This window comes from Cyprinus carpio, chromosome A22 (genome assembly GCF_018340385.1).
Source record: "Cyprinus carpio isolate SPL01 chromosome A22, ASM1834038v1, whole genome shotgun sequence".
NCBI lineage: Eukaryota > Metazoa > Chordata > Actinopteri > Cypriniformes > Cyprinidae > Cyprinus > Cyprinus carpio.
The window spans coordinates 1,674,660-1,699,061 of NC_056593.1; the positions used below are offsets into that span (position 1 = coordinate 1,674,660).

Below are 24,402 nucleotides of genomic sequence, written 5' to 3' on the forward strand. Positions count from 1 at the left end.
GGGCAACTTTGAGGCAAACAACCTGAGATCAAACCTGAATGCTAAACACTAACAGCCTTCATAATGCAATGAGAAAGGCCATCTAGAGCCAATCAAACCCAACAAACTCTGAAGATTAGCACTTTTCAGTGTCAATGCATTCCTCAACTCTGTGTCAACAACCATTACTCGTGTCCCATCTTTCCATTTCATAAATAAGCTGTTATTCGTTTGTTCTTAGGAATTTTCTCTCTGCAAGATGTAAGAAACAATTACATTTAATCCGATCGGGGTGCAAAAAATGCTTTAACCTCTGCAGATGACAAGGTTTTTGGTTATTAAAACTCTCACAGTAAACTTTGTTAAATAACTGCACACCGTAAAAAGCCTCCAAATGAAGATTATCCAAGATGTTAACTTTTTGTGGCAGATGAAAGTACTAAATACACGTTACAAATGTGGCTTTATGTGCATGACCTCATCAGTTTTTATAATTAACTATATTGGGTTTCAGGTATTTATGCGAAAGACATTAGAAAGTCCTATGTCCAATAGGATATAAACTCAATCAAGGACAAACTCCTGTTGCTGTTCATTTCCTGTCTGCTCTCTCTGCCAGGATTTCTGTGTGTCTCCCTCTCCACCGCAGAGTCTTTTTATCCCATGCAATCAAGCCCAAGATCAGCGAGCACGAGAGATGCAAACTGTCTAATTACATATTTTCAGTCTCTTATTTGCGCTTGACAGGTGATGCAAATGACAAACCCTTTTGATATCCGCGGCCGCTGTTCGCGAAACGATTTTATGCGATAGTTCATTTACATATAAAAGAAAAAGCACTCAGTATATTTCCCTATAAAAAAGACAAAAAAAGGGAGTCGTGTTTCTCGTTCCTCTGTCTCGCTGGGGGGCAGGAGGGATGTATCAAATGTCGGACTATTGTTTGCAGAGGGGTAATTCAGCTCGTTATCTCCACCTGCAGAACGACCCCATCGGTGGAGAGAGGAATGGGGGTCTGAACGGACAGGATGCTGGAATGTGTGGAGACTTATGTGAAAATCATACAGCAGAGCTGTCTCTACATGATCAGCTGCTTTTACTGTGGATTAATAGTGTGCAGCCAACAGCCGGTGAGAACGAAGCAATCAACAAGCAGAAGTATAAAGAAAAGAAATCAAAATCAAAAGCCGTGTTACGAATGAAAGTTAAAAGCTGTCATAATTAAGATGAAACAGTAAACCGCATTTGCATTTTAACTTCCCACAGATGCATAATGTAGAACAAATGTCTAGGAAAACTGCAGTCACACTTTGTAATGTCTTTTGTGTATACAGTTATTATATATATTAATATAATTAATATTATAATTAGCAACATAAATAGGGATTAATAATAAAGCGATATAAATAAAAATAGAGATAGAGAAAATTATTAGTTACCTGTATCCACAAAAATAAATGATATTAATCATTAATATAAATAATATTTGTTATCAAAAAAAAAAACATTAATAAACATTAACATTAATAATGATTAATTATAATATAATATTAAAACAATATTAACATAATAATTGTTTATTGATTTAATTTACATGATATTAATATTAAAATACTAAGATATTATTATGATATTGATTATAGGACTAGGAAACATAATAGAGATATAAATCATTGTGTTATCAGTAGAAATGTTATTTATATTTACAGTATATTTTTAAAATGTTTAATATTAAATATAAACATTTTAAAACTATATGAACAATTATTTCTTTATTGAAATGTTGAGATATTCATTAATTATAATTAGAATTATAAAACCTTTTTATTTCAATTTAAGTTTAAATATGGACAGGTTATATGTAAAAACAAAACATGATGTTGGCTAACATGATGTCTTATAAGCAAAAAAAAAAAAAGATAAATAGGATTATATACTTGATTTTATCCTAAATTATGCACCTCATATAGGAAAAGCAATTGCTAATGAAATTGTCTTTTCATTCATTTCATTTCGTTTGAATTATGACTCCTTTTAACTTTTCCAGGGTTACGGTAGTGAGAATTAGCACAGCTCCGGCAGTTTGTGGGGTGGGGGGGTGGGGGGTAATATGCAAATGTAGTCGGAAAACACAACCCATTATTCCTGATGTGGGGCAGACGCATTAAAAAAAGATTTGAAAACACCAAAACTCGGCGCGAGATGTGAGCACTAACTTTCATAGTCAAAACCGGCTTCACTGACAGGACTGCTTAGACCCGAATCTGTGAAAAACAGCAAACAGCAAAAAGATAAAATAAAAGCATCCCTCTTTGAATGTACTGATCATTAATTGAGAATAAAATCTTGAAATGGACTGAAAGAAATGTTAAAACAAGATAAATGCAAGGAAATTAATAAGCAGAAAATAGAACTTCTCCTTTATGCATTTTATCCCTCCAATAAATTTTTCAGACTATATTGTGCATTTTTAACCAGGCAGGAGAACAGACCACCCCTGCTTTGAATGAAGGTGGTAATCCTCACGAGGGTCATGACGCTGAAAGTAGGACACTCAATCAGCTGTCCTTCTTCCAACATCACAGCCGGTGATGTTCATTAGACATTCGTGAACCGCTGGAGATACCGTTTATACCGTAAATATTCACATCAAACTCGAGGTTTTTAAAGAATAAATCCTCAAAATATCAGATGGTGGCGTCAATCGAGCGGTAAAAAGACATACGGTCAGTGTTTAGCGGTCAACGTTTGGTCCAGCTGTCTGAAGCGTGAACGCATGAGGAGTGTCTTTAGCTTCTGTTGTTGAGGTCTGAACCATCTGTGATGACTTTCGGCACACAACACCTATGCAGATGCCCAGATTAACATGCTAGCGAGTGGGTCAGGGCTGAATAAGCAATAGAATTAGAAGTGCTTTTAGAACAAAAGTCACAATATACTTTTAATGCTTTACGTTGGCATTTATCTTAATTTTTCGGTTATTTGAAATTATTACTAGCATTATAATTAAAGATTAATATTATAATTAGCATTATAAATAGGTATACATAATATATTGGTGACCATGTACAGCCAATAGAAATTAATAAAATTAAATAAATAAAACGGCAGAGATAATTATCGGTTATTTGTATTTATCGGTTGTGTATAATTGTAAGCTTTATACATATAAATAGGAATGCATAGTATATTGGTGACCATACACAGCCAATAGAAATTAATACAAATTATTTATCTAAATAAATAAAACAGCATAGAGATAATTATCGGTTATTTGTATTTATCGGTTGTGTATAATTGTACGTTTTATAAATATAAATAGGAATGCATAGTATATTGGTGACCATACACAGCCAATAGAATGAATAAAAAATGCATGATTATCGGTCAAAGATAAATAATATTTTTAAAATTTAATACAAATCAATATGCCAGTCATTAATTAAAATAACAGATTTTTTTGTAAAAATTAACAAAATAATTAAAAACTAATATTAAAATAATTATGAACAATTATCAGTTATCAATTTAAAATTAGATGCATAAATGCATTGCTAACACACACCCAAAAGGCATATGATTTTAAAACATTGACTCTTAAATCGCTCAAATCTATGTAAATCGTAAAAGTCAATATAAAAGCAATTATTCTTCCATTACATGATTTATTTCTGGGTAAAACAGAATGAAGAAATCAATAAAGAAAAAAAAATAAACAGTGAATTGTGGCAAGATTTTAGACAGCAGCCTAAAATAATGACTGAATAGGATGGGGGCAAGGAATACAAATCTTCTGTTTACAGACACAATTAATCACAGGCCTGGAAAAACCATGAGTGTTTTTGAACGTGTCGCATTAAACAGTTTGCTAATAAATATGTTTGTTTTCTGAAATGATTCATAATACCAATACAAACATACTGAAGAGGACACAGAAGGATTGAGCAGAACCTGACCCTACACGTGTTTTCGAAACAAACCGAATGTCAGCGTCTTGTCTCATTAGGATAAGTTGTGCGCCATATGTGCCAGTCATCCATGTGAACTCAAGTGTGCTGCTTTGAACAATGGCCCCTATTAGCTAATGGAACTGTCGCAAATGTTTCCCCGTCCCAGTTAATTGGGCTAAAATGTCCACTTAAATGAAAATTCACCAAGCAAAGAGATAATGACACCCTGCGCTTAAAAAGAACAATGTCGCGTCGCAAATTGAACGCTCCTCGATTAATAAAGTCCAACGAGGATGGCTTTAACGAGGCGAGTCTCTTTATAGTGTTGAAGCGGACGAAAGAGGCGAGAAATAAGATGAAAGTGCGGCGTGCTCATTTCAGATGTGTTATTAGGCGGCTGCTGGACAAGATGCCCCACAATGGACAGGTGATTATGGGAAATGAGGTGGCGATAGTGGCTTTCTTGCATTCTCCACCATTCTCCACCTGCGTTATGACCTCCTTGGGTGGCCGCGGTGAGATTACCGCCTTTGAAACGAGAGCTGTTTGATAGGGAGAGCGGACAGGAGAGAGACGACTTCGACAAATTCACTCTGCGCCACTTCAAGGAGCCACAGAGAAATGTCAGGCTAGGTTTAGCGTGCAAAGCTGGAGAAAATGAAGACACTCTTTGAACTGGAGGATTTGATTGAGACAAAAGATTGTCTGCTTTAGAACGAGACGAAGACGGCGACGGCAAAAACATTTCGGAAGCTGCTTGGACGTTCAGTCTCTGTTTTCAGTATTTATTGGTTATCTGTAATTATGATTAGCATTATAATTCAGAATTAATATTTTAATTAGGATTGTAAATAGGAATGCATAATATATTGGTGACTTATACAGCCAATATAAATAAATAAATAAATAAATACATAAAAAAACAGCATAGACATAATTATCGGTTATTTGCATTTATTAGTTATATATAAATATTTAATTAGAAAAAAAATTATTATTGGTTAACTGTATCAACAAAAATAAATAATAATATTTAACATTAATATAATTCATAGCGATAGTCGAAAGTTAAAAAAGTAAAATAATTGACTTAAAAATATTAAATATAAAATAATTTAAAAATAATATTTAAACAATTATTAACATAATTATTCGTTAGCAATTAAAAATTTCTACATTGGTGCACTGGAGGTTTTTATATATATATAATATATATATAAGAAAATATATATATATATATATATATATATATATCCCAAACAGCATTTGCAATTTACATTGTCTGGCTTTTCTATCTCCCAAATCTATGTAAATATTAAAAGCCTAGGTTTACCGCTCAAAAAATGAAGTCTTTGAACTGAAGGATTTTGTAAAAAACAAAAGATTGTCTGCTTTTGAAAGAGAAGAGGATGGCAATGGCAAAACCCTCTCTGAAACAGCTTGGACGTTCAATTTTGTTTGGACGTTCAAAACCATGAACCAAATATAAAATAAAGATGATTGACAGGCTGTATGCATTTATTAACTAATAAACTGCATCAGTAAAGACACTAATTAGAAATAACAGCAGGCACGCCTGAAACTGACAGTTAATTGACAATTTATGTCACTCTTGAGCACTTCAAAGTGCATGTCTGAAAGGAGAATCTGAAGGATGATAAAAAAAATAATGTTAAAATAAAAAAAGCTCTATTTTCTTTAGGCAAAATATACTTTTTTTTTTCCATTTGATTTTGAGGTGAAATATGACCTAAAAATAAATATGACATGGCCTTGACAGGTTTCGAGAGATGAACCAGAGAAAAGTTCATGTTTAAAGTGATCAAGGCTGTTCACGTGGATATACCTGGGGTTTGGAAGTTGATTCGTCTCATCTCCACCGGGTCTGTGGGATGGTGAGGGGTGATATCAGCGTTGTTCAGATGACATTTCGTCCGTGGCTCTGACTCTTTACGTTTGCTGCTTTAGAAAAGGAAAGAAAAATGCAGGGACCAAATGAAATCTAACAAACGAGACAAGTAAACCAAACCACAAGTGCACAAAATAACCACCCAGTGTTTCCTGATCGATTCAGTTCATGAGTCAAATCAATGACTCCTGATATAGAATGATTCATCAATCAATTTGACTGATTCAATTAGTGCCACACACTTAAACTTAAAAATAAATAAATACAATTAATACATGCAAGAATCTAATTTATCAGTGCAGAAAACACTGTTTAGAGTCTAAAATCGAGGAAGCTAGATGCTAGCACTAACAAAGCTATGTCCACAAACACCACAGCCGAGGGGCACATTGGTTGAACCCGCCATTTCATTGCACTGTTTTTCTCTGCCATCTAATTAAAAGTTGTTATGCTGAGGCAGGATGTTTTCTTTTGCCCCCTTGAAAACAGCAATAAAGTACAGCTAAGCCTTACCTGTCAGGCTTGCTGCTTCCAAAGAAAGCATTGAAGTGAAATAAATATATAAAAGGGAGAAAACACAACAAGAGAACAAGGGAGAGGAGAGGGAAAAAAATCAATAGAGTGCATTTAAATTCACAGGGCAGGCTAGCGGAGCCAGATTAGCTCATCTGCATTTGGACAGACCTGTAAAAGATGTGTGTTTTTGCCCACCGGGGGGCTATACGATCTCCAGACACCAGAGGTCAAACTCAAGGTCCTGCCGAGGGAGGAAATACTAGCCAGGAGTCGTCCACTTTTAACCTGGCTCTTGAGGCACTAATGAGGAATAGCTTCCCTTTGAGTTGCAGCACGATTGCATGCTAAAAGTCAAAGCGGTCTGCTTTGGCTGCGTTCTGAAGCTAATAGCTATTAGCCATCACCTCATTCATTTTTGATATGATCGAACTGATTGCTCTTCTCAGATCCTCTTTAAACATCTCCAAACTATACCAATGCTGAGGGCTAAAATAAGCTTCAATTCCTTCTTTTAGCATTTCTTTACCTTTCTGCACTAACTTCTCTTTATATGAAGAGCTGAAATTTGTGATAGCAACTGAAATGTATAATTCAATTATATTATGATAATATATTAATTATATTTATAAATGTCCTTACAAAATATTTCAATGAATAATAATAGGAAATAGTCTTTTATGTATTTTCTATTGAATTTATTGTGACCAAAACTTACATTTTTAATTAAATTATATTAATAAAAATATGATAATTGTAAATGTCTTTATAAAACTTTTTAATGAATAAAAACTGACTATAGTATTTTTTTTATACTTACTTTCAATTGTATTAGATTTACATTTATTGGTTCAGAAACTTAAATTTATAAATAGATTATATTAATATACACATTATAAATGTTTTTACAAAATATTTTAATTAATATAGTAATTAATTCTATTATTGATCAATTTGAATAAATGTACATTAACATTTATAACTATTAATAAAACAATTTCATAAAACAATATAACAATACAGTATTATATATTTATATTATTTTTAATTAAAATGTTTTTGTAAAGACATTTATAATTATAATTTATAATTTAGGATATATATATATATATATATATATATATATATATATAGATATATATATATATAGATATATATATAATATATATTAATTAATAATAAAAATCCATACTATTTTATTACATTTGCTTTCAATTTTATTAGATTTACATTTATTGTAACTGAAACTGAAATGTATTACTAAATTATATCATATTAATATTTAAATTATAATTATAAATGTCTTTACAAATCTTATCAATATAGAAATGTATTATATTATTTATTTTAATTTTAACAATTTATAACTTTTTTTTAATAAAACAATACATATAATACAGATTTAGGTTGTTTTTAATTAAAATTACAAAGACATTTATATAATATAATATAATATAATATAATATAATATAATATAATATAATATAATATAATATAAAATTTTTGTGAATACATCTATATGTAGGCACAAGTTCTATTCATCTACAAATTTCAAGCATTAAATATAATGAGAAGCTTAAATTAGTTCTCATTTTGAGTGGTAGTGTAAATGGTACAATCTAAAAAGTTTATATTTATAAGCATGTCAAAAGTCCACTCACTTCTTGTAGAGGAGAATCGCGATCACAATACAGATTATGAAGACCACAGCGAGAACGGGCCCCACCACCCAGATGAGTCCATCCCCTCCCGTCTCTATGGGCTGAGGGTCAACGTCAGGAGCCGTGACTGGATCCGTGTAGGGACTGGACGCAAACGATTTCTGCACAAAAGCAAAAAAGGTTATAGCTATCTTTGCACGAGTCTTAAAACCCGAATATAAAAAGGCTTTTCCTCAAATTTCACTCACCCCTCCAGTGGTGTTGAGCTCGGCGAGGATAAAGAACACGTATTCCTGCCCGGGGTCCAGAGCCCTGTTTTCAAAGCCGCTGTACACCATCTGGTTGCCCAAGGTGAAGGACGGCGGCATGGATGAGGGCTTGAAGCTGGCAGTGATGTAGGGCCGCGTCCCGTCCACCTGCTTGAGCTGACGTGTGGTTCGAGCATGACGTTGACCGAGTCTTCTGTCGCCCAACAGCTGTGGGAGAAAAGACTGCTTGAGAAGAACTGAAATCAACATCTAAAACACAGCATATTCTGTTTGATTCTTCTGGGAACACAACCAAAACTTTCAAACTATCAAACAATTAGCAGCTTATACAGTGGTGCTAAACAAAATGGGTTATTTACTCAAACAATCACCAAGTCAAATAACACTTAAACAGAATACAGGCACCCATTTGCCATCTACAGCTCAAGGTCAAGTGGCCAAGCATGGCAGTTTGCCAGCGGGTAAGGATAAGAGCTGTGTAATTGTCCCATCTCCCTGACAAACCCCTTGGGAAAGTTCCCACAATGCTTCTGCGAGAACACTTTCCATGGCTTTGGCTCCACTGTGTGTGCGACACAAGGACAAAGACTTGAGAAAAGAAGCTATGTTCACCTCTTCTAGGTCCAGTTCATCTGGGCTCTTGATGTGTCGGATCGGACCTCTTCCCTTCTTCAGAGGAACCACCACAACATAGACTGTCCTGCAAGAGGTCAAGATGGTGCATACAACCATTACAAAAATCGCTAGTTAAATAACTGCCTATCCACCAAATTTAAATATATTTTCTGTGCTGTATCTGTCAGAGCATAAAATTGGAACATCCAACAAAACATAAAAAATTCCCTACACAAGTATTCGAATGCAGATGTTTCAAGCAAGTATGTACTGCATTCTAAGTATGGCCACAAGGGGCACTACAGCAAACAAGTTTCTGAGTTTTTTTGTCATGGCTCCAACATCGACATTTTTAAAGGACCCCCACATTTCCAATTTTGCTTGTGTCTGCATTCGCATGCTTGTGTAGAATGCGTTTATAGCTTACAACCGTGTTTGGTTTTCCTTACTTTATCAACTCTTTGGATTCCAGCGGTGGGAAGACAATGGTCAGCGTACTGTCTGGCTCTCTTTTCAGGTCAAACTCTGGCTTTCGGACCAGAATAGGTGGTGCTGTTCGTGCGATGAGCTTGTGTTTGGGTCCACCATCGCTGCTTTCCTGGCAGGTGATTCTGAACTCGTAGGTGCTGTTGGGTCGCAAGTTGGTGATGAGAGCTTTGGTCATCCTAGCATCAATGTCAACCTTTTGCCGGTTGTACTCAATCTGTAGACCAATGTGCATTGATAAATTGTTTATAATAACATCATGAATTAAGTCAGATCCTGGCAATAAGGTTGATATTTAATGAACAAAACAGGATTCATTAGCTTGCTTACCATACAGCGGTATGGGAAGCGGCTATCGAAAAACTTCCAGGTCAGCAGTACCGTAGTTTTGGTGACCAGCTTCACGGTGAAGTTCTTAGGAACATCTGTCCAGAGGTGAATGGAGGAAACAAATTGAGAAAGACACTTCAGAAATGGAAAAAGCACAACAAGACTGCAGGGAAAGAAGGCTGACAGAGTGTTCGATGCTTGCGACCAGTTTTCCCCCAAAGGAGAGGGGCTTTGTTCCCTCTGAGTGAGCGGTGTGTGGAGTTAGCTGTGAAGGGGAGGGGGGAGGCGCTCAGTTGGGACAAACAGCACGCTAGACTGGACTGGTGAACACAGGACCACAGGATCGCACAGTACTCTGCCTGCCCTGGCCCGGCAGTGCCGCCCCAACAAGAACATTTGGCAAGCAGTTCCCATAATCCCCCCTGAACGATTCCAGAATTGCTGAACCCACATTATGTTTGAGTAACCCACTGTTGCGTGCTCTCGAATTTGGATAGGCACTGCCGTGGCAGAAAGCCCGACAGGAACGAGGACAAACCCCAAACACAGTTGTCATGCCCACACTTGTTAGCAGTGCATCATGGGACGCCATGCTGCAAACCATCCCAGTGTGGGAGCAGGGGGAAAGGTGAGTACAGAAAGAGGAACTGTTAAACAAAACAAAACAACAACAAAAAAACCCTAAAAAAAATCAAAAGAAAACCCAAACAAAGTAAACAAATGTGCCTGATCCGACTTCAGATCTGGGATCTCCTTGACGTGGTTCTCGCCTACCTTGGACTACTAGGGGAATTTTGTGATTGTATGAGTGAATGTGCTGGGCGTGTCTGACCAATTGGCACTTACCTCGCAAAAACTGATGCTCCTCCCCTTTCAAAACTGACTGACTTCAACTTACTGACTTATTTTACCTTGTTGTGGGGGAGGGTGTTAGTGAGGTATGTGGCTCCCAGAGAACTTTATATAATCAGGTGTAGGTGCTTGCATTGTAGAGGTTTGTCCCTTGAGGCGGGGAAATGAGCAACCCGTACCTGCTTCATAGGCCACTGTTCGATACTGGATCGGTGGGCTGTAGGGCCCTGGACCTACACTGGTGTGTGCTCGAATTTTCACATCGTACACTGCGTTGGGCCTCAGGCTGTTGAGGGTGTAGCTGTTCTCGCTTGCTGGCAGACGCAGTTCTTTGGGTCCACCGGCCGTTCCGGCTTCCTGGTAAGCCACTGTGTATTCTGTTATAGCGCCATTGCGCTCTGCCAGTACCGGAGGCAACCAGGCAAATTGGAGCGAGCAGCAGGTAATGTTAGACCCTTCAATTATTTGAGGATACCCTCGAGGAACCTCTTCTGGGACTTTTAGGTCTTGGGTAGCCTCTTCGCCAAATCCTGATCTGGACTTGGCGGACACTTTGAAGATGTATGTTGCCCCTCGGTGGATATTGCTAATGGAATATTCCAGCTCCTGAGGGCTGAACTCCAGCGTGGCCAGGGGGCTCACGTCCTTTCGGCCGAACTGTAGCCGATAGCCCTGCACCTCGAGACCTGGAGCGACGAATTCAGGGGGTTGCCAGCGTACTAATGCAGTAGTCTCTGAGTTTTGATTGACGGAGAGAAAGGGAGGCCCTGGCACTGTAGAGAGAGAAAGAGGAACATTACATTCACTTCAAATGAGCTGCATCTCATTTAAGTCTGTTCTAGCGTAACTAGGTGTATTTTCAACCTTGTACTCCCTACTAAAGAAAAGCCATCTAAAATAACTTTAAAGGGATTTATTACAAACTCAGTTCCTGTAAAGTACCTTTATATAACCATGTTCATTTTGTAAAAACGATCATAAAGGCACTAACACCACATACTCCAATGTTACCCAGAAAGACTACGAGTCTGAACAACCTGTCCTGAAAAAGCTATTCATTTTTAAGTGACTAGATGGTTGCTAAACAGATCACTGGATGACAGATTGTGGGTTAACAGCCATATGATAGAGAAGGAGAGCATGAGAACAGACAGGAGGACAAATCACTCCTGAAAAAAACAAAACAAAGAAGTGCTGATGAAGGTGACAGGGAAACGGAGCAATCTGCCGCAGCGAGAGGACAATGAGGGTCAGAGATGCCGTGATTGTGGCCCGCTTCCCCTCGCCAGCAGCACTCCAGTCCACTCCACTGGACGACACACAATCCTCTCCACAGGACCACAGGCACGTTTCTCATTAGGCCTTGCATTAACGGTCACTGTTGACCCACAGCCACTGATTAAGATAGGATTGCTTTTCACACTCATGCTCTCCCCCCTTCCCTACATCCCTCTCTCTCTGTCCTTCTCATCTCCAGTGGAGGAGACGCCTCTACGAAAAAGAGGAACAAAATAAAATAACCTTCAGCTAACATGCAATTAACCTGGCGACAGGACTTACAGTGAGTTATATTAAGCGTATAAAGCACGACTGCCAGCTGACATGACTTAGCCCTGAGAAAACTGCAGCACTGCATTCTGGGCCGAACTGATATCAAATATACAAAAGACAAGGGCAAAACCAACCAAATATGTCTAAATATAACCGTCCAACTAAATGTCCTCAGCACAGGATGACTAAAAGGTCAATGTAATTACCAGTCTTTAGGTTTTCTACAATACACAAGAAATTAATCAAAGCAACATTCCACGAACGACCATGTTTTACTGTGATTTTACCATGGCAAAGGGCAAACAAGCATCAGGCAAAATTAACAATCAAGGTCATAATTTAAAAAAAATTATAATTATATCACCTATTCATGACATTTTATACATATATATATATAAATCAATTTATGAACACCATAATGCCAGTTTGTAATCCTATAATCCAAAAACTGCAATCTACAGAAATTTCAACTCCATGCCACAGTATCCTGGCATCAGACAGTATTAGACAAGAAGCTCCAGAGACCAAAACGAGTAGCTTCACTCTCCACAATCAGGACTGGAGCAAGTGGCCCTAAGTGGACCAATTAATTGAAGAGAACAACCACAGTGCCGGAAGGATTGTGAGTCATCCAGACTCTCTGTTCCTCGAGCCGTGGCGGCCGTCCAAGTGGACACTTGTGAAGAACACCTCCAGCCCCTGCATTAGCATGCAATCTGCTCATCTCCAACACGGATGAAGGGAGACAGGAGGAAATTAAAAAAATGAAGGATCGTACTTGATCAGAATCTGGCCTACCGACGCTCAACCTTAAAAACGTGGCAGTTTGCATTTAATGCATGTGGAATAGCAAATGATAAGGTGTATTAGCGAAGGGTTTGACAGTGCACACATCAATCAGTCCATCGGCTCTGAAACGAGAACAGAATCAATCATTCTCGTATCGTTCCTCCTGGACAACAGGCAGCATCAATTAGATCGATACAAGGACATCTGCTCGGAGATCAAGGCGCAGAAAACCGATAACGGGACTCTTTGAACGCAACATTAATAATGTTTGTCAATACGGCTGACACGTACTTAAACTTTTATTAATTTTTTATTCCTTTCTATTTAGCTATTTTAGTACTATAGTGAAAATGAGAAATGTTGCGTTGTCAAATAGCCAAGATGTAATTTTTACATATAAGTTTACATTTTTTTATTTTTAGTTCCATTTCAACCAATAAAATTACCAATGCTCACTCTAGTACACATTATTTTACCGCTTGCAACGGGAATGCCATCTCGGCGTGACTGTACAGCCTGACTGACGGGCTTCACGCTGCTGAGCCTCTGGTCTGAAGTGTATCTCTGACATACAGAATGGCAGCTCGTGGACAGCCAGCTTTCTCAGATGACAAGCAGCCTTGCTTCGGGTTTGAAAGGGGCAGGTCGGCCCTTATCAATACAATAAGGCAGGGGCTTAAGTTGTCTGACAGTATTATGTAGCAGAAATGAGGCATGAAAGTGCCCCAGAGTGGCTCCTCTGAGCCCCATTGGTCAAGCTTCCCTTCTGTTCTGGCACATGAAAGAGCGCGATGCCGCTTCTTTAAGTAGGGCTGTGTCTGCCCTTGTTTATTTATTTATTTCTTTTGTCTGCTGTAAGCGTTTCGCCACACTTTCGGAGGGGGGAAGTGAAGGGAGATCCTTCCTTTGACTGCACCACATCACTGTGTGAGTGAAAGGGAGAGAAACAGGCGTTGAGAATGACATGCATATGTGGCGCCACTGTCACACTTGACACCTGCACACCTGTCTCCTCAGCGTCTGGAGTTTGGGCGCTAAGTGCAAAACTGACTGGGTAGCCAATATTTATTAGGTATCAAAGAATACCATGTTATTACCATGATGGTAGTATCCAACATGCAGTCAAATCCTCACAGTTCTTACACTAGGGATGTACAAAACAACACATATTTTTAAAACTGACTAGTTTGTGGATTGTCTGGTGAAACCCTGTAGATTCAGGCAGGATTTGCACTATTTATAGCTATTTTTAACTTGACAAGGCATCATAAAAGAAAAAGCTCATGGCGTCAGACACATAAAAACAATGAGAAGCAACCCAACAACCAAAACACGTTCATCTGCATGTGCACAGAGAAAGAGTACTTATAAGAATACCATGGTATTAGAATAATGCTAGTGTCCAAAATGCACTAGCATAGTATTCACAAACCATCATTCTGACCCAAACCGCTAATGTACAATCCCAGCTACACATTCCCTTATAGCTTTTATGTACTCCAGACACACTACATAGGCCAAGTTTGTTTTTTCTTATTCGATTGAAGTCCCTTAAGGTTCATTTTGCTCCAGTAGCTCATAACACCTGGCCTGCGGTGCTCTGGAGCTCAGCTAATGATAACGTTATTATTACCGACCTGCTCCTTTAGTCACCACCAGCTTGGGTTTGCTGCGGGCTCCGTCTCCTTTGGTGGTGTAGGCTGCCACGGTGATGGAGTACGTGGTGTCAGGCTGCAGGCCCCCGATGACCATCTCCTGTGGTTAATGGACATGAAGAGGGAAGTTAGCACTATGTTAGGGAACTGGATTTTTTAAAGACTTTACTACATGTCACCTGCACATGCACGGCGTCAGTTTCCCCTCTTTTCAATGTCACGGCCTGCAATCTGTACTCTGCTGTCTTTTTAAAAAGTATATTTACATAGCAACTTGTTGTATTAATACAGAATGTGTGACTGATATTAACTAGTATTATTAAATTATATATATATATATATATATATACACACACACACACACACACACACACACACTCACATATTTGATTTATTTATAAATCTGAGTAGAAAAATTTAAAGCTAAAAATTTTTTATGGATACTTACAATTAATACACAATTTAATAATAACATTAATAACTGGAATACACACGTAAAAATAGGAAAATGTATTAATTATATTTTATTTCTATAAATGTATAGAAATATATTTTATGCATTCAAAAATATATATATAAAATTATGTGTGTGTGTGTTAAAAATGAATTTTATAAATACATTTAAAATTAATTTAAAATTAATAGATATATATACACACTTTACACAATTTAAATATTGCATGAATAATCAGATTAAACAATTGTTACATTAAATAGTGTAATTATTGTATGTCTAAAATGTCATTTGTTATTACATTAAAATAAAAATAAAACAGATTTATTTTTATATATAATAAAACATTCTAAATATGTTTTTTATCACATTTTATACACATAAATATTAATAAATAATATATAATTCTTTCTCTTTCTACATACACTACACTACACACACACACACACACACACACATCATATATACATATACATACATATATTCAGAAGTGCTCCTAATTTCTACAGCAGTGTGGATCATTATTATTGACATTTAGCGTGTCATCCAGCATGACCAGGTTATAGATTACAATTCCTGCTCATCTACGACACATGTCTGTGAATTAATTCAACAGAGAATCTGAGCAAACAGACCGTCAGAATAATGAATTTCTCTCCGGGTTGACCGGTAAGCTGTGCGCACACACTGCCTCCTATTTTCCAATATTTCACGTGAAAGCGAGTGAGCTTTGATCAGCGTGCATGACGGAGAGGAAATTAATGCCAAGCGCTCACAGAGAAAAAAGCAACTGCGGGTCCCACAGCTTACAGGGAATTGAGCTTCACATCAAACCAGTTCAAGATATTCATGCAATTTTTGGGTTAGGCAAATGATCTACTTATAAAAATAAATAAAATGCATATCTCATTTCTTCAAAAGGTTGCTTGAATTTTGCACAAAATAAACTTAATTTTTGTTTGTACTATACTTAATGCACAACATCACAGCACAAAACACTTTCATGCCAGGCATAAAGAAACCCTGATGTTACATCATTCCCCCTGTGCACCATTAATATTTTTACAATGGACGCGAGGTTGCATTAGTTGGTTTCTTTCTCTGACAAAATCAGCTCATTATAAAAATATTACAACACAAATATCACTTTGCATGGCACTTTCATTTCAACATACATGTGTGAATCTATATGCATCAATCAATTTTCTTTCCAAGGAAAAACACCATAGAACTTATTTACATGACCTGGGTTATACCTCTGCTATAGACCTAATTACTAATTGTTTGTCTTGAAATTTCTCACTTTTTGCCAATTTTAGAGGCCAGTTTAGAAAATATTTCTACCATGATGATACTCTGCACCACTAGGACTTAAAGGGAACACGTTTTTCTACCAATCTACCAATCTGTACAAAGCTAGCAATCATAGTTCCTGATATATGATACCCTAAACATGGCTTCTCAGACGTGTTTAGCTATTAAAAAAAACATGTTATTACAAATGATCATGATGTGTTGTAAAATCATTTGTTTATTATATGTTTTTTATGTTTCCTTTGTCCAGTAAAAAGCATCTTATTTTTTTCTTATTATTAATTTATTTGATGGAGATACAAAGCAGGTCTGATGTAACATCACAGGTTCTCCCGACAGCCATACTCACGTATTCAGCTGTGTCGTCCATTTCCCACTAACATCCCCCACCCGGGAGGAGAAAGAGGGAGGGCATTTTGAAAGACAGACAGAAAGAAAGAAAGAGAGGAAAGCGTAAAACGAAACAAGGTAAAAGTGCAAAGGAAATGGAAGAACGGCAGAGTGTTTTAAAGTAGGTCAGTGTGGATTAGAGTGAAAAAAATCGTGAAGATTGAAGACGAGGCAGGAAATTGAGTGGCCACTGCTATCTGAGCATGTCATTCCTGCAGCTTTTTCACCATTTCATTTAGTAAGAGTGTAAAATGGCTGCTTTGGAGTTTGATATCAGATCATAAAGACAATTCTTTCGAAGAAATACTCCAAGATTTGTCTTATGCAGTGCAAATTTAACTCAATGCATAACAGCATTGGGATAATTCACCTCAAGAGACTGTAGTGATATTTTTACACCTCAAAACGTATTTTCATTTCAAATTTCAAATGAATATTTCAAACAAATGAATATGCCATGCCATGACATTTAATTGGAAAAACAAAATTTTGGCTAAAACAGAAAGCTACTGTGATATTTACCTCAATATTAGTCAATATTAAATAAAAGTTATCAGAAAATTGTAATATTTAAATGTAAAATTTATTCAAAAAAATCAGTTCTATGTATTTAAATATTGAATATTTACATATATAAAATGAATTCAATATGAGATGAATACAGAATAAACCTATTATTGTAATGTGTTAACCTATTATTGACATAATATCAACTGATTCCCACACAAGTGTAAATGATCCTGTCATAAATTCAAAATCATTAGTCATGGTTTGTCCAAAGCTGTAATATTTGCAGCTGTGAGGAGAATATCTGTAATTTCACTGCTGTTTTCATAACAGAAGCTTGTATTATAATTTTAGGTTGCAGCCAGAGGCACTCGCTTGCTCTTTCTTTCTTCTTTCTTTTTTTGCTGTTTGTGATTTTAAATCAAGTCTGAATTGTGACCGCAGTGCTCAAGTGCCTGGTGTTTTTCTGGAGCTCTCGGGGCCCTCAATACAGCAGACATAATCAGCTTTTGTTGACTTTATCTATGACAGTAGGGCCTTAGAGGTTAAACTTATTAGAGGTTTGAATTCTAATGGCTGATAAGATGTTTTGGACTGCTTGTGGAAAGCATTCTAGAGGCTATAAAATAATTCTTTATAAAAGGATTTTCATACTTTCGTTGCAGTGGCCACGTGTGTGTTAAATACTGGCAAGCGTTAACCAATCATCTGCGCACCCTTGATGACGTCATATGACAAGAAACTTGGCAAGTAAAATAATCAACTACAACCTTTATGCTACAAGAAACATTAATAATCATCACAGCGGCATCGTTGCGCTAACATACCTGTGCATCGGCGAGCATGATGTCCTTGATGAGGGGCAGGCCGCGAGATTCGCCATTCTCGACACGGACGTAGTGCACCTGGTACCCGCGGATCTGCCCGTGCTGTTTCCCTGGCAACAGGGAGCGCCACATCACCTTGATGGCGGTGGAGTTGAGCACCTCGACCTCCACGCGGCGAGGGGGGGCCCCGGGCACTGCGATGGGAGAAGATGACCCAACGAGGGATTGAAATAACTAGTTTTTTTATCATCAAAACTACATTTAAAAAAAGATTATGGTGGTTTTTGCCCGTGCAAAACTCACCAATATGATGCTATGGTGTTCCTTTGCATTATGTGACTTACTTACCTAATGTTTGTTCATATTACTGTTAGTCTGAGCTATAGTAGTTGTGATAATGATGAAAAGGACATACGAAGCTGAAGTGTTACAATCAAATCACATTAATTGGTATCTTTAGTCTTTAATGAGCAAAATTAACATTCACTTATCTAGAAATTTTTACTTTTTTACCAAAGTTAGAGGCCAGTTTTAAAAATATTTCTATCCCCATGAGACTCTAAAGCACTTGGACTTGAAGGGAACACACATTTATACCAATCTACCAATTTATACATAGCTAGCAATCATAGTTCCTGAGATATCATAACCTAAATTTGACTTTCCAGACGTTTTGGGCTTTAAAAATACATGAAAATAATCAAATATACATTAAATACTTTACAAAACCTCAGTTCATTATAAAAATCTTGCAACCCAATAAAACTGTTTACATGAGACTTGAACTTCAACATGAATACATATATCTATGTGTATTTGTTGACTACCATTCAATCATCAAGAACTGTTTCACTTTTTACCAAATTTAGAGGTCAGTTATGAAAATATTTAAATACTGATGAGACTCTGAACCACTTGGACTTGAAGAAAACACATCTTTCTACATAGCAGCAATCATAGATCTATCCTTATCTATCATTCCCTAAACATGGCTTCCCCAGCATTTATTAGCTATTTTATTATTTTACAGAACTCCGTTTCAGTCCCATATAAACAAAATCATCTTTAATTACATCGGATTCGACATGGATAGACTCTCAATCTGTCCAAAATTGTGCAATGTACCAATCCTTATGGAGCACCTCAAGACCGTACGATACGCCAACCTCTGTACGGATGAAAAGAAACTAAGCCCTAGCGTCTCAGCTAGTACGTACATTCAATTATGTGAAACCAGGCTACTGATTAAGCGCCCATCTTCAGGGACATTTAATCAACTGTAATATCACACCTCCATATACCAGAGCAACCATTTCATCCCCTTCCATTTCACTATCATTCTTATCTGAGCTCTGATCAATTCCGAGTCTGCCATCTGCAGTCTTTTACCTGCGAGCTAATGAAAATCCTTTTACACGAGGCCTTGATGTTTAATACCTCCGGTCATTCAGTACTGCTGTAAGGAGGAGACCCATTTCCTGGATGGTCGATAAAAGACGCCATAAGGGCATGTCCTGTATATTGGGGCCTGACTATTCCGTATTAGATGCTATAACGGTACAAGTCTCCAAGGATGTGACTGTCGTAACGTATTGCTACTCAAATAACTCCATGTTGTGGGTTGGACAAATGAGATTTCCCACCGGAGGTCTTGGGGTAGCCTTCCCTCTCTCCTGACCCACCTACAGCGGTTGACCAGCCGGTCAAAACCATCCATCCTAGGGCGGCCCAATGCACCAGTGAAAGACTGTGCTCCGTATCGCTGTGCATTGTTTTGTCGCAGATGCGCACCACAGAATTTTTATTTTTGAAAGCCTAGCAAAGAATCTGATAAACTATTTGTTTGACAAAAAAGTACAGTATAGGATGCAATATGCAGAATGGAATAAAAATACCATTTCAGTAAATATACATTTTGATGTTGTGAAATGGATATTATTATAATGCAAAAACTGTGTGCATTAACTGAATTCTTTGTTTGAGTTTCTGTTGAAGATTAGTGAGCAGCAGCAGCTGGCATCTCATCTCCAGGAGGCAGGCGGGATGCTGAGGTGATGCGGAGATGATTCTCAACACAGGGGACCACAATGATGCACATATAAGGAATGACATAAAGCTGGAGGATGTGGATTCTGTTTTAGATTGTAATAGACCACATCGATTTTATAATTTATAGTTATATAAACTCCCTTCAGTTATAATTTAATAACTCCTGTTTAGAAGCTCTTTTGGGAAATTTTTTTTTTTCTGGTATCAAACAATATAAGTTGCAGATAGCTGCTGCAAATAGAACCTGATTAACAGACTTTCAAATACAAAATTCTGAGAAAAAAAAATAAAAAATCAAGAAGCACCTACTTTTTGTAACGTTTATTGTAATATTTGAAACATATATAATGTTATTCATGAAGAATTACAGTTTGATTTTGTATTTCACGGTGTTTTCTATACAATGACACCATATGTATGCGTGTAGGGTAAAATTGGGTATGCCAAATCCAGGTGGAAACCCCCTAAATAACTACTTGTTTTGTAGCTTAAAGAAGTGTATTTTGTCTTGGTGAACTGGCAGATATTTCTCAAAGTTATGAAAGATTATTGGAGTATGTTTTAGGAAAACATACTATTTAAAAATATCATGTTTAATTCAGTGCATTACTCGAGATTCAACATATGAAAGCAAGTTAGAAAAGAAGCTTTGTAGTGAATAATGTTAATGAGGGTTTAAGTACCGTCCTCGTCCGTGTGGCAGAGCAGCGGCTCGCTCGCGGGACCCGGACCCACGCTGGTGGAGGCTGCCACAGTGACTTGGTACAAGGTCCATTTCTCCAGCCGTTGCAGCAAGATCGTACTGGATGTGGGTGGCACCGATGGCTCCTCCAAGGGCTCTGTGCTGGCCCCGGCCCCCACCACTGCGTAGCGCACTATGTACCCGGCCAGTGCCCCATTTTGGCTCTCGGCCGGCGGAGGGTGCCAACTTACCAGCAGGGTGGTGGAGCTGGGGCTGGAGCACTTAATGTCTTGAGGGGGGGCGGAGGGCTCTGCTCAGGTTTGGGAAAGGGGGGGAGAGGAGGGGGTGGAAAACAAAAAACGAAAAGATGGGAAAGAGAAAAAGAAAATGATAAAAGGGAAAAAACAACTGAAAACAAAAACAAGCAGAGACGTACTGAAACATAAAAAAAAAAATCAGAAAACAAATGCAAAGGGCAAATGCAAACAGAAGAGCTTGGTTTTGAATGGGTCGGGGTGTTTGGCATGCATACATAAATATGAAGCATGAAGGTTTAAATTTGGCTTGATTTCCATGTCACAGATCTAGAAGTAACACCACAGATGTTGGGTTTAAGATATAGCAGTTTAGCCAACTATAACCTGATATATAATATCACATTATTTGCATTTGAATGAAGGTCATTCATTGCAGTATTTCAAGGTCTTTTTGTCGGGTACTTCCCCTTGCACATATCAGTGAGCTTGCACAACTTCTGTGGCATTCTAAATCAATATAAAAGTCTCGTTTAAAATGCACAGAGTCTCTGCTTACTAAATGCTTGCGCATAGGAATGCATTATACTGTTTAAAGGGCCGTAACATTTATCTCCATTGTAAAATCGAGAATTAAAAGTTACTCTGTCGTGCTGATCCCTGAAGCCATAAGTAGCACAAATGAATGAGGGGGGAACGGACAGACGGGGATAAAACATATTTGTGACTGAAATTCAAATGGATGAGCACCATTGTTGGAAAGAAAAACAAAGTCATTCAAAACGGATTACAGGAAAATGAGGAAAAACTCTCTGCAAAACAATGGCTGGAAAGAAAATGTTAGAACCAAAATGTCAACTCAGAAGAATCATGGAAAGCCACCAAGCTTTAAACAGAAAGTAAGACCATTAAAAACAGCAAAAACCAAAACAAAACCAAAAACACAAAAACATTTTCCTGTACATTATACGTACCTGACTTCTTCAAACACTAACTTTAAAGACTTTCTTACCACAAGCACCCGATTCGAGGGAGACTATATTTCCCCAGAGTCGGTTGGGTTCGGCCCTCTCCTTCTACTGCTGAGCTCACCGAATACAGCTCAGTTCAAACTGTTTACGTTAATTTAGTTTAGTCCAATAACACTGAAGTCTGGATGTTTTTTTTTTTGGTTGGAGGGAGAGAGCTTTCCCTGTGCTTCCATCAGTCTGCACTATTCACTGTTTGCACTAGCCTGAGGGTCCACAAGATTGAGATCAGGGTGCTAGCACCTCGCTAACATCCAACCATTCATACCCAAGTTATATAATCCACCCCAATTCAACCCATCAGCAGCCCAGCTGTGCTTTTGTTTGAAAAATGGTTTACAGATTTGTCCTGTCACCAGTCAGCTTTAATCATAGGTGTCACCAATCCCAGAGTACAGTGAGCGACATTATTCAGAGCACTGTTTATTACTGGATTTTCATCCTCCATTTGAAGATATATTCTGAAGGTATACTTCCTCTCTTGAAGAATATTTGCATTCAGTTTTCATAAATTGACCTGGTTTGAGCGCGGCAAGAAAGTTTGATATCTGAGAGTTGCAGAACTACTTGAAGGTTTAGGCTCATGATTCTGGGACTGTTTTATACATCAAATGCAATAAGAGCCTTGAATTTCAGTGTTCAAAATGAAACAATCGTCGTGCCTGAAAATCAAAAAGACATCATAACTAATAACGTAATAATCCAGATCCATGCCAAATGGTGGCGCTGTTACAAATAAGCCAACTAAGAGGTGAAAAAGTACTGGTGCTAAAAAGGTTGGAATTAGTCTACAAGCTGGAAACTGGCAACTTCTATGAGTGAAACAATCGATTGGACTCAATCTATATGTGGACCTTGTGGACCTCCAAGTGAAATACCTCTTCAAAATTAAGAGTTGTGCCTCAAAACCAATATCGAAAGATGTTAACTGTCATAATGACTTAAATCCAGGTACAAATTGTGACACTGCTTTGAATAAGCAAAATAAGATGTGAAAAAACAACTATTCTTGGCTAAAAAGGTTGCAATTAGTTTGCGAGCTGGATGCTGGCAACCCTTGAGTATAACAACTGATGGAACTGATTGCAATCTACTTGTGGACCTCCAAGATGGTCTTGCACTAAACCCAAGACAAAGACCGGTGTGGTAACCCTTGCCCCCAGTTTGTGGACCCTCTATGACCATGTTTGAAACCTGAGCATCACTCAATAGAATTTGACTCTTAAGCTCATTTCCCTCTTGCACCTACTTGGTCAAGGCAGGAGTGTCTATCTCCACTAACCCTCAAGAGTTTGGACACATCCACCAATGCTAACAACAAGAGTTGGGGGATATGGAGGGTGAGGTGAGTACTCTCTGCCGGACCATTGCAGGGGCTTTGGTTCGTAACTGTGGGCTGACCCACCAACAGTGACCTGACTGGGTGCCAACTGAACAGTACTGTACCAAAAAGGATACAAACACAATAGTCTTTCCTTTCACGCCTTCGTGAGGAAGTCCAGTCTGCCACTTGGTGTAGTTCAATGTAGATCTAAAGTGAGGGAATCCTGGTGTTGAACTCTTGTATAATCTGGCCCATTAGTGTTTAAACATCTTGGGAACTCTCTGTGAAGATGATGGCACTCTTTCCAGTTTGGGCAAAGTTGTGAAGGGATCTGAACCAATTCTGCTAGTGTATGTGACAGTTCTACACCTCAAGGTCACTGTACGCCTACAAATACGCACTGTCAAGTTGGTTATGTGGCCGACTACTGAAATGTGAGGTGGCAGACTGGGCTTTCCTCCGAACGACGGTGACTTACCTCACGGGAATCCACACTGTAATGTTTGTTTATGTGTTAGGTTGAGGGGAGTTTGTGCTAAATTGCTTCTAACTGTCCAAGCTTGTCGCCTCCCTGACCTTGTTATGGGTAAATCTGCACTACTTTAGTTTATGCTCGAGGGAAGACTTTGGCAGATGTAGTGAACCACGTCTCCCATCTCTGTGAGATCCTGCGGGACAAAGCGAAATCCCGTGACTTGAGCAAGAAGCCTACGGCTGTCCCACCGGGGTACTTACTCTCACCTTTAGTTTAATGGATTTGCATTGGCAATGCTAAGTGCTGCTGCATGTCGAGTTTGTCACGTTAAACTTAACCCAATAATAAGAGCAAAAAAAAAAACAAAACACTGCGAGCTGTTTCCTCAAGTGTGTTAGAGTAAAACCAAACCAAAATGAAATAAAGTTGAACTTAAACCTGTGTACTGAACAGAAATAAATTAAAACCAGGTGACGTCAAGCCGGAGCAGGTGAGCTTTAGTTTCATTTCAGGAGGCAAAGTGAAACAGAAGAGCTAGA

At 38.0% G+C, this 24,402-nt stretch overlaps 1 protein-coding gene across 1 annotated transcript in view; it reads right to left on the minus strand.

Moving 5' to 3' along the window:
- Positions 1-24,402, minus strand: part of LOC109080143 (receptor-type tyrosine-protein phosphatase S-like) — a 135,579-nt gene that overhangs the window by 10,882 nt on the left and 100,295 nt on the right. The window contains exons 14-26 of the mRNA XM_042712281.1: positions 20,784-21,092; positions 18,052-18,245; positions 16,677-16,703; positions 14,542-14,659; positions 10,744-11,337; positions 9,713-9,807; positions 9,346-9,599; positions 8,894-8,981; positions 8,261-8,488; positions 8,013-8,173; positions 6,352-6,366; positions 5,776-5,891; positions 2,196-2,243 (exon numbers count right to left, since the gene is read on the minus strand). Coding sequence (XP_042568215.1) covers positions 2,196-2,243; positions 5,776-5,891; positions 6,352-6,366; positions 8,013-8,173; positions 8,261-8,488; positions 8,894-8,981; positions 9,346-9,599; positions 9,713-9,807; positions 10,744-11,337; positions 14,542-14,659; positions 16,677-16,703; positions 18,052-18,245; positions 20,784-21,092 — 2,247 coding nt within the window. The remainder of the gene's footprint in view (positions 1-2,195; positions 2,244-5,775; positions 5,892-6,351; positions 6,367-8,012; positions 8,174-8,260; positions 8,489-8,893; positions 8,982-9,345; positions 9,600-9,712; positions 9,808-10,743; positions 11,338-14,541; positions 14,660-16,676; positions 16,704-18,051; positions 18,246-20,783; positions 21,093-24,402) is intronic.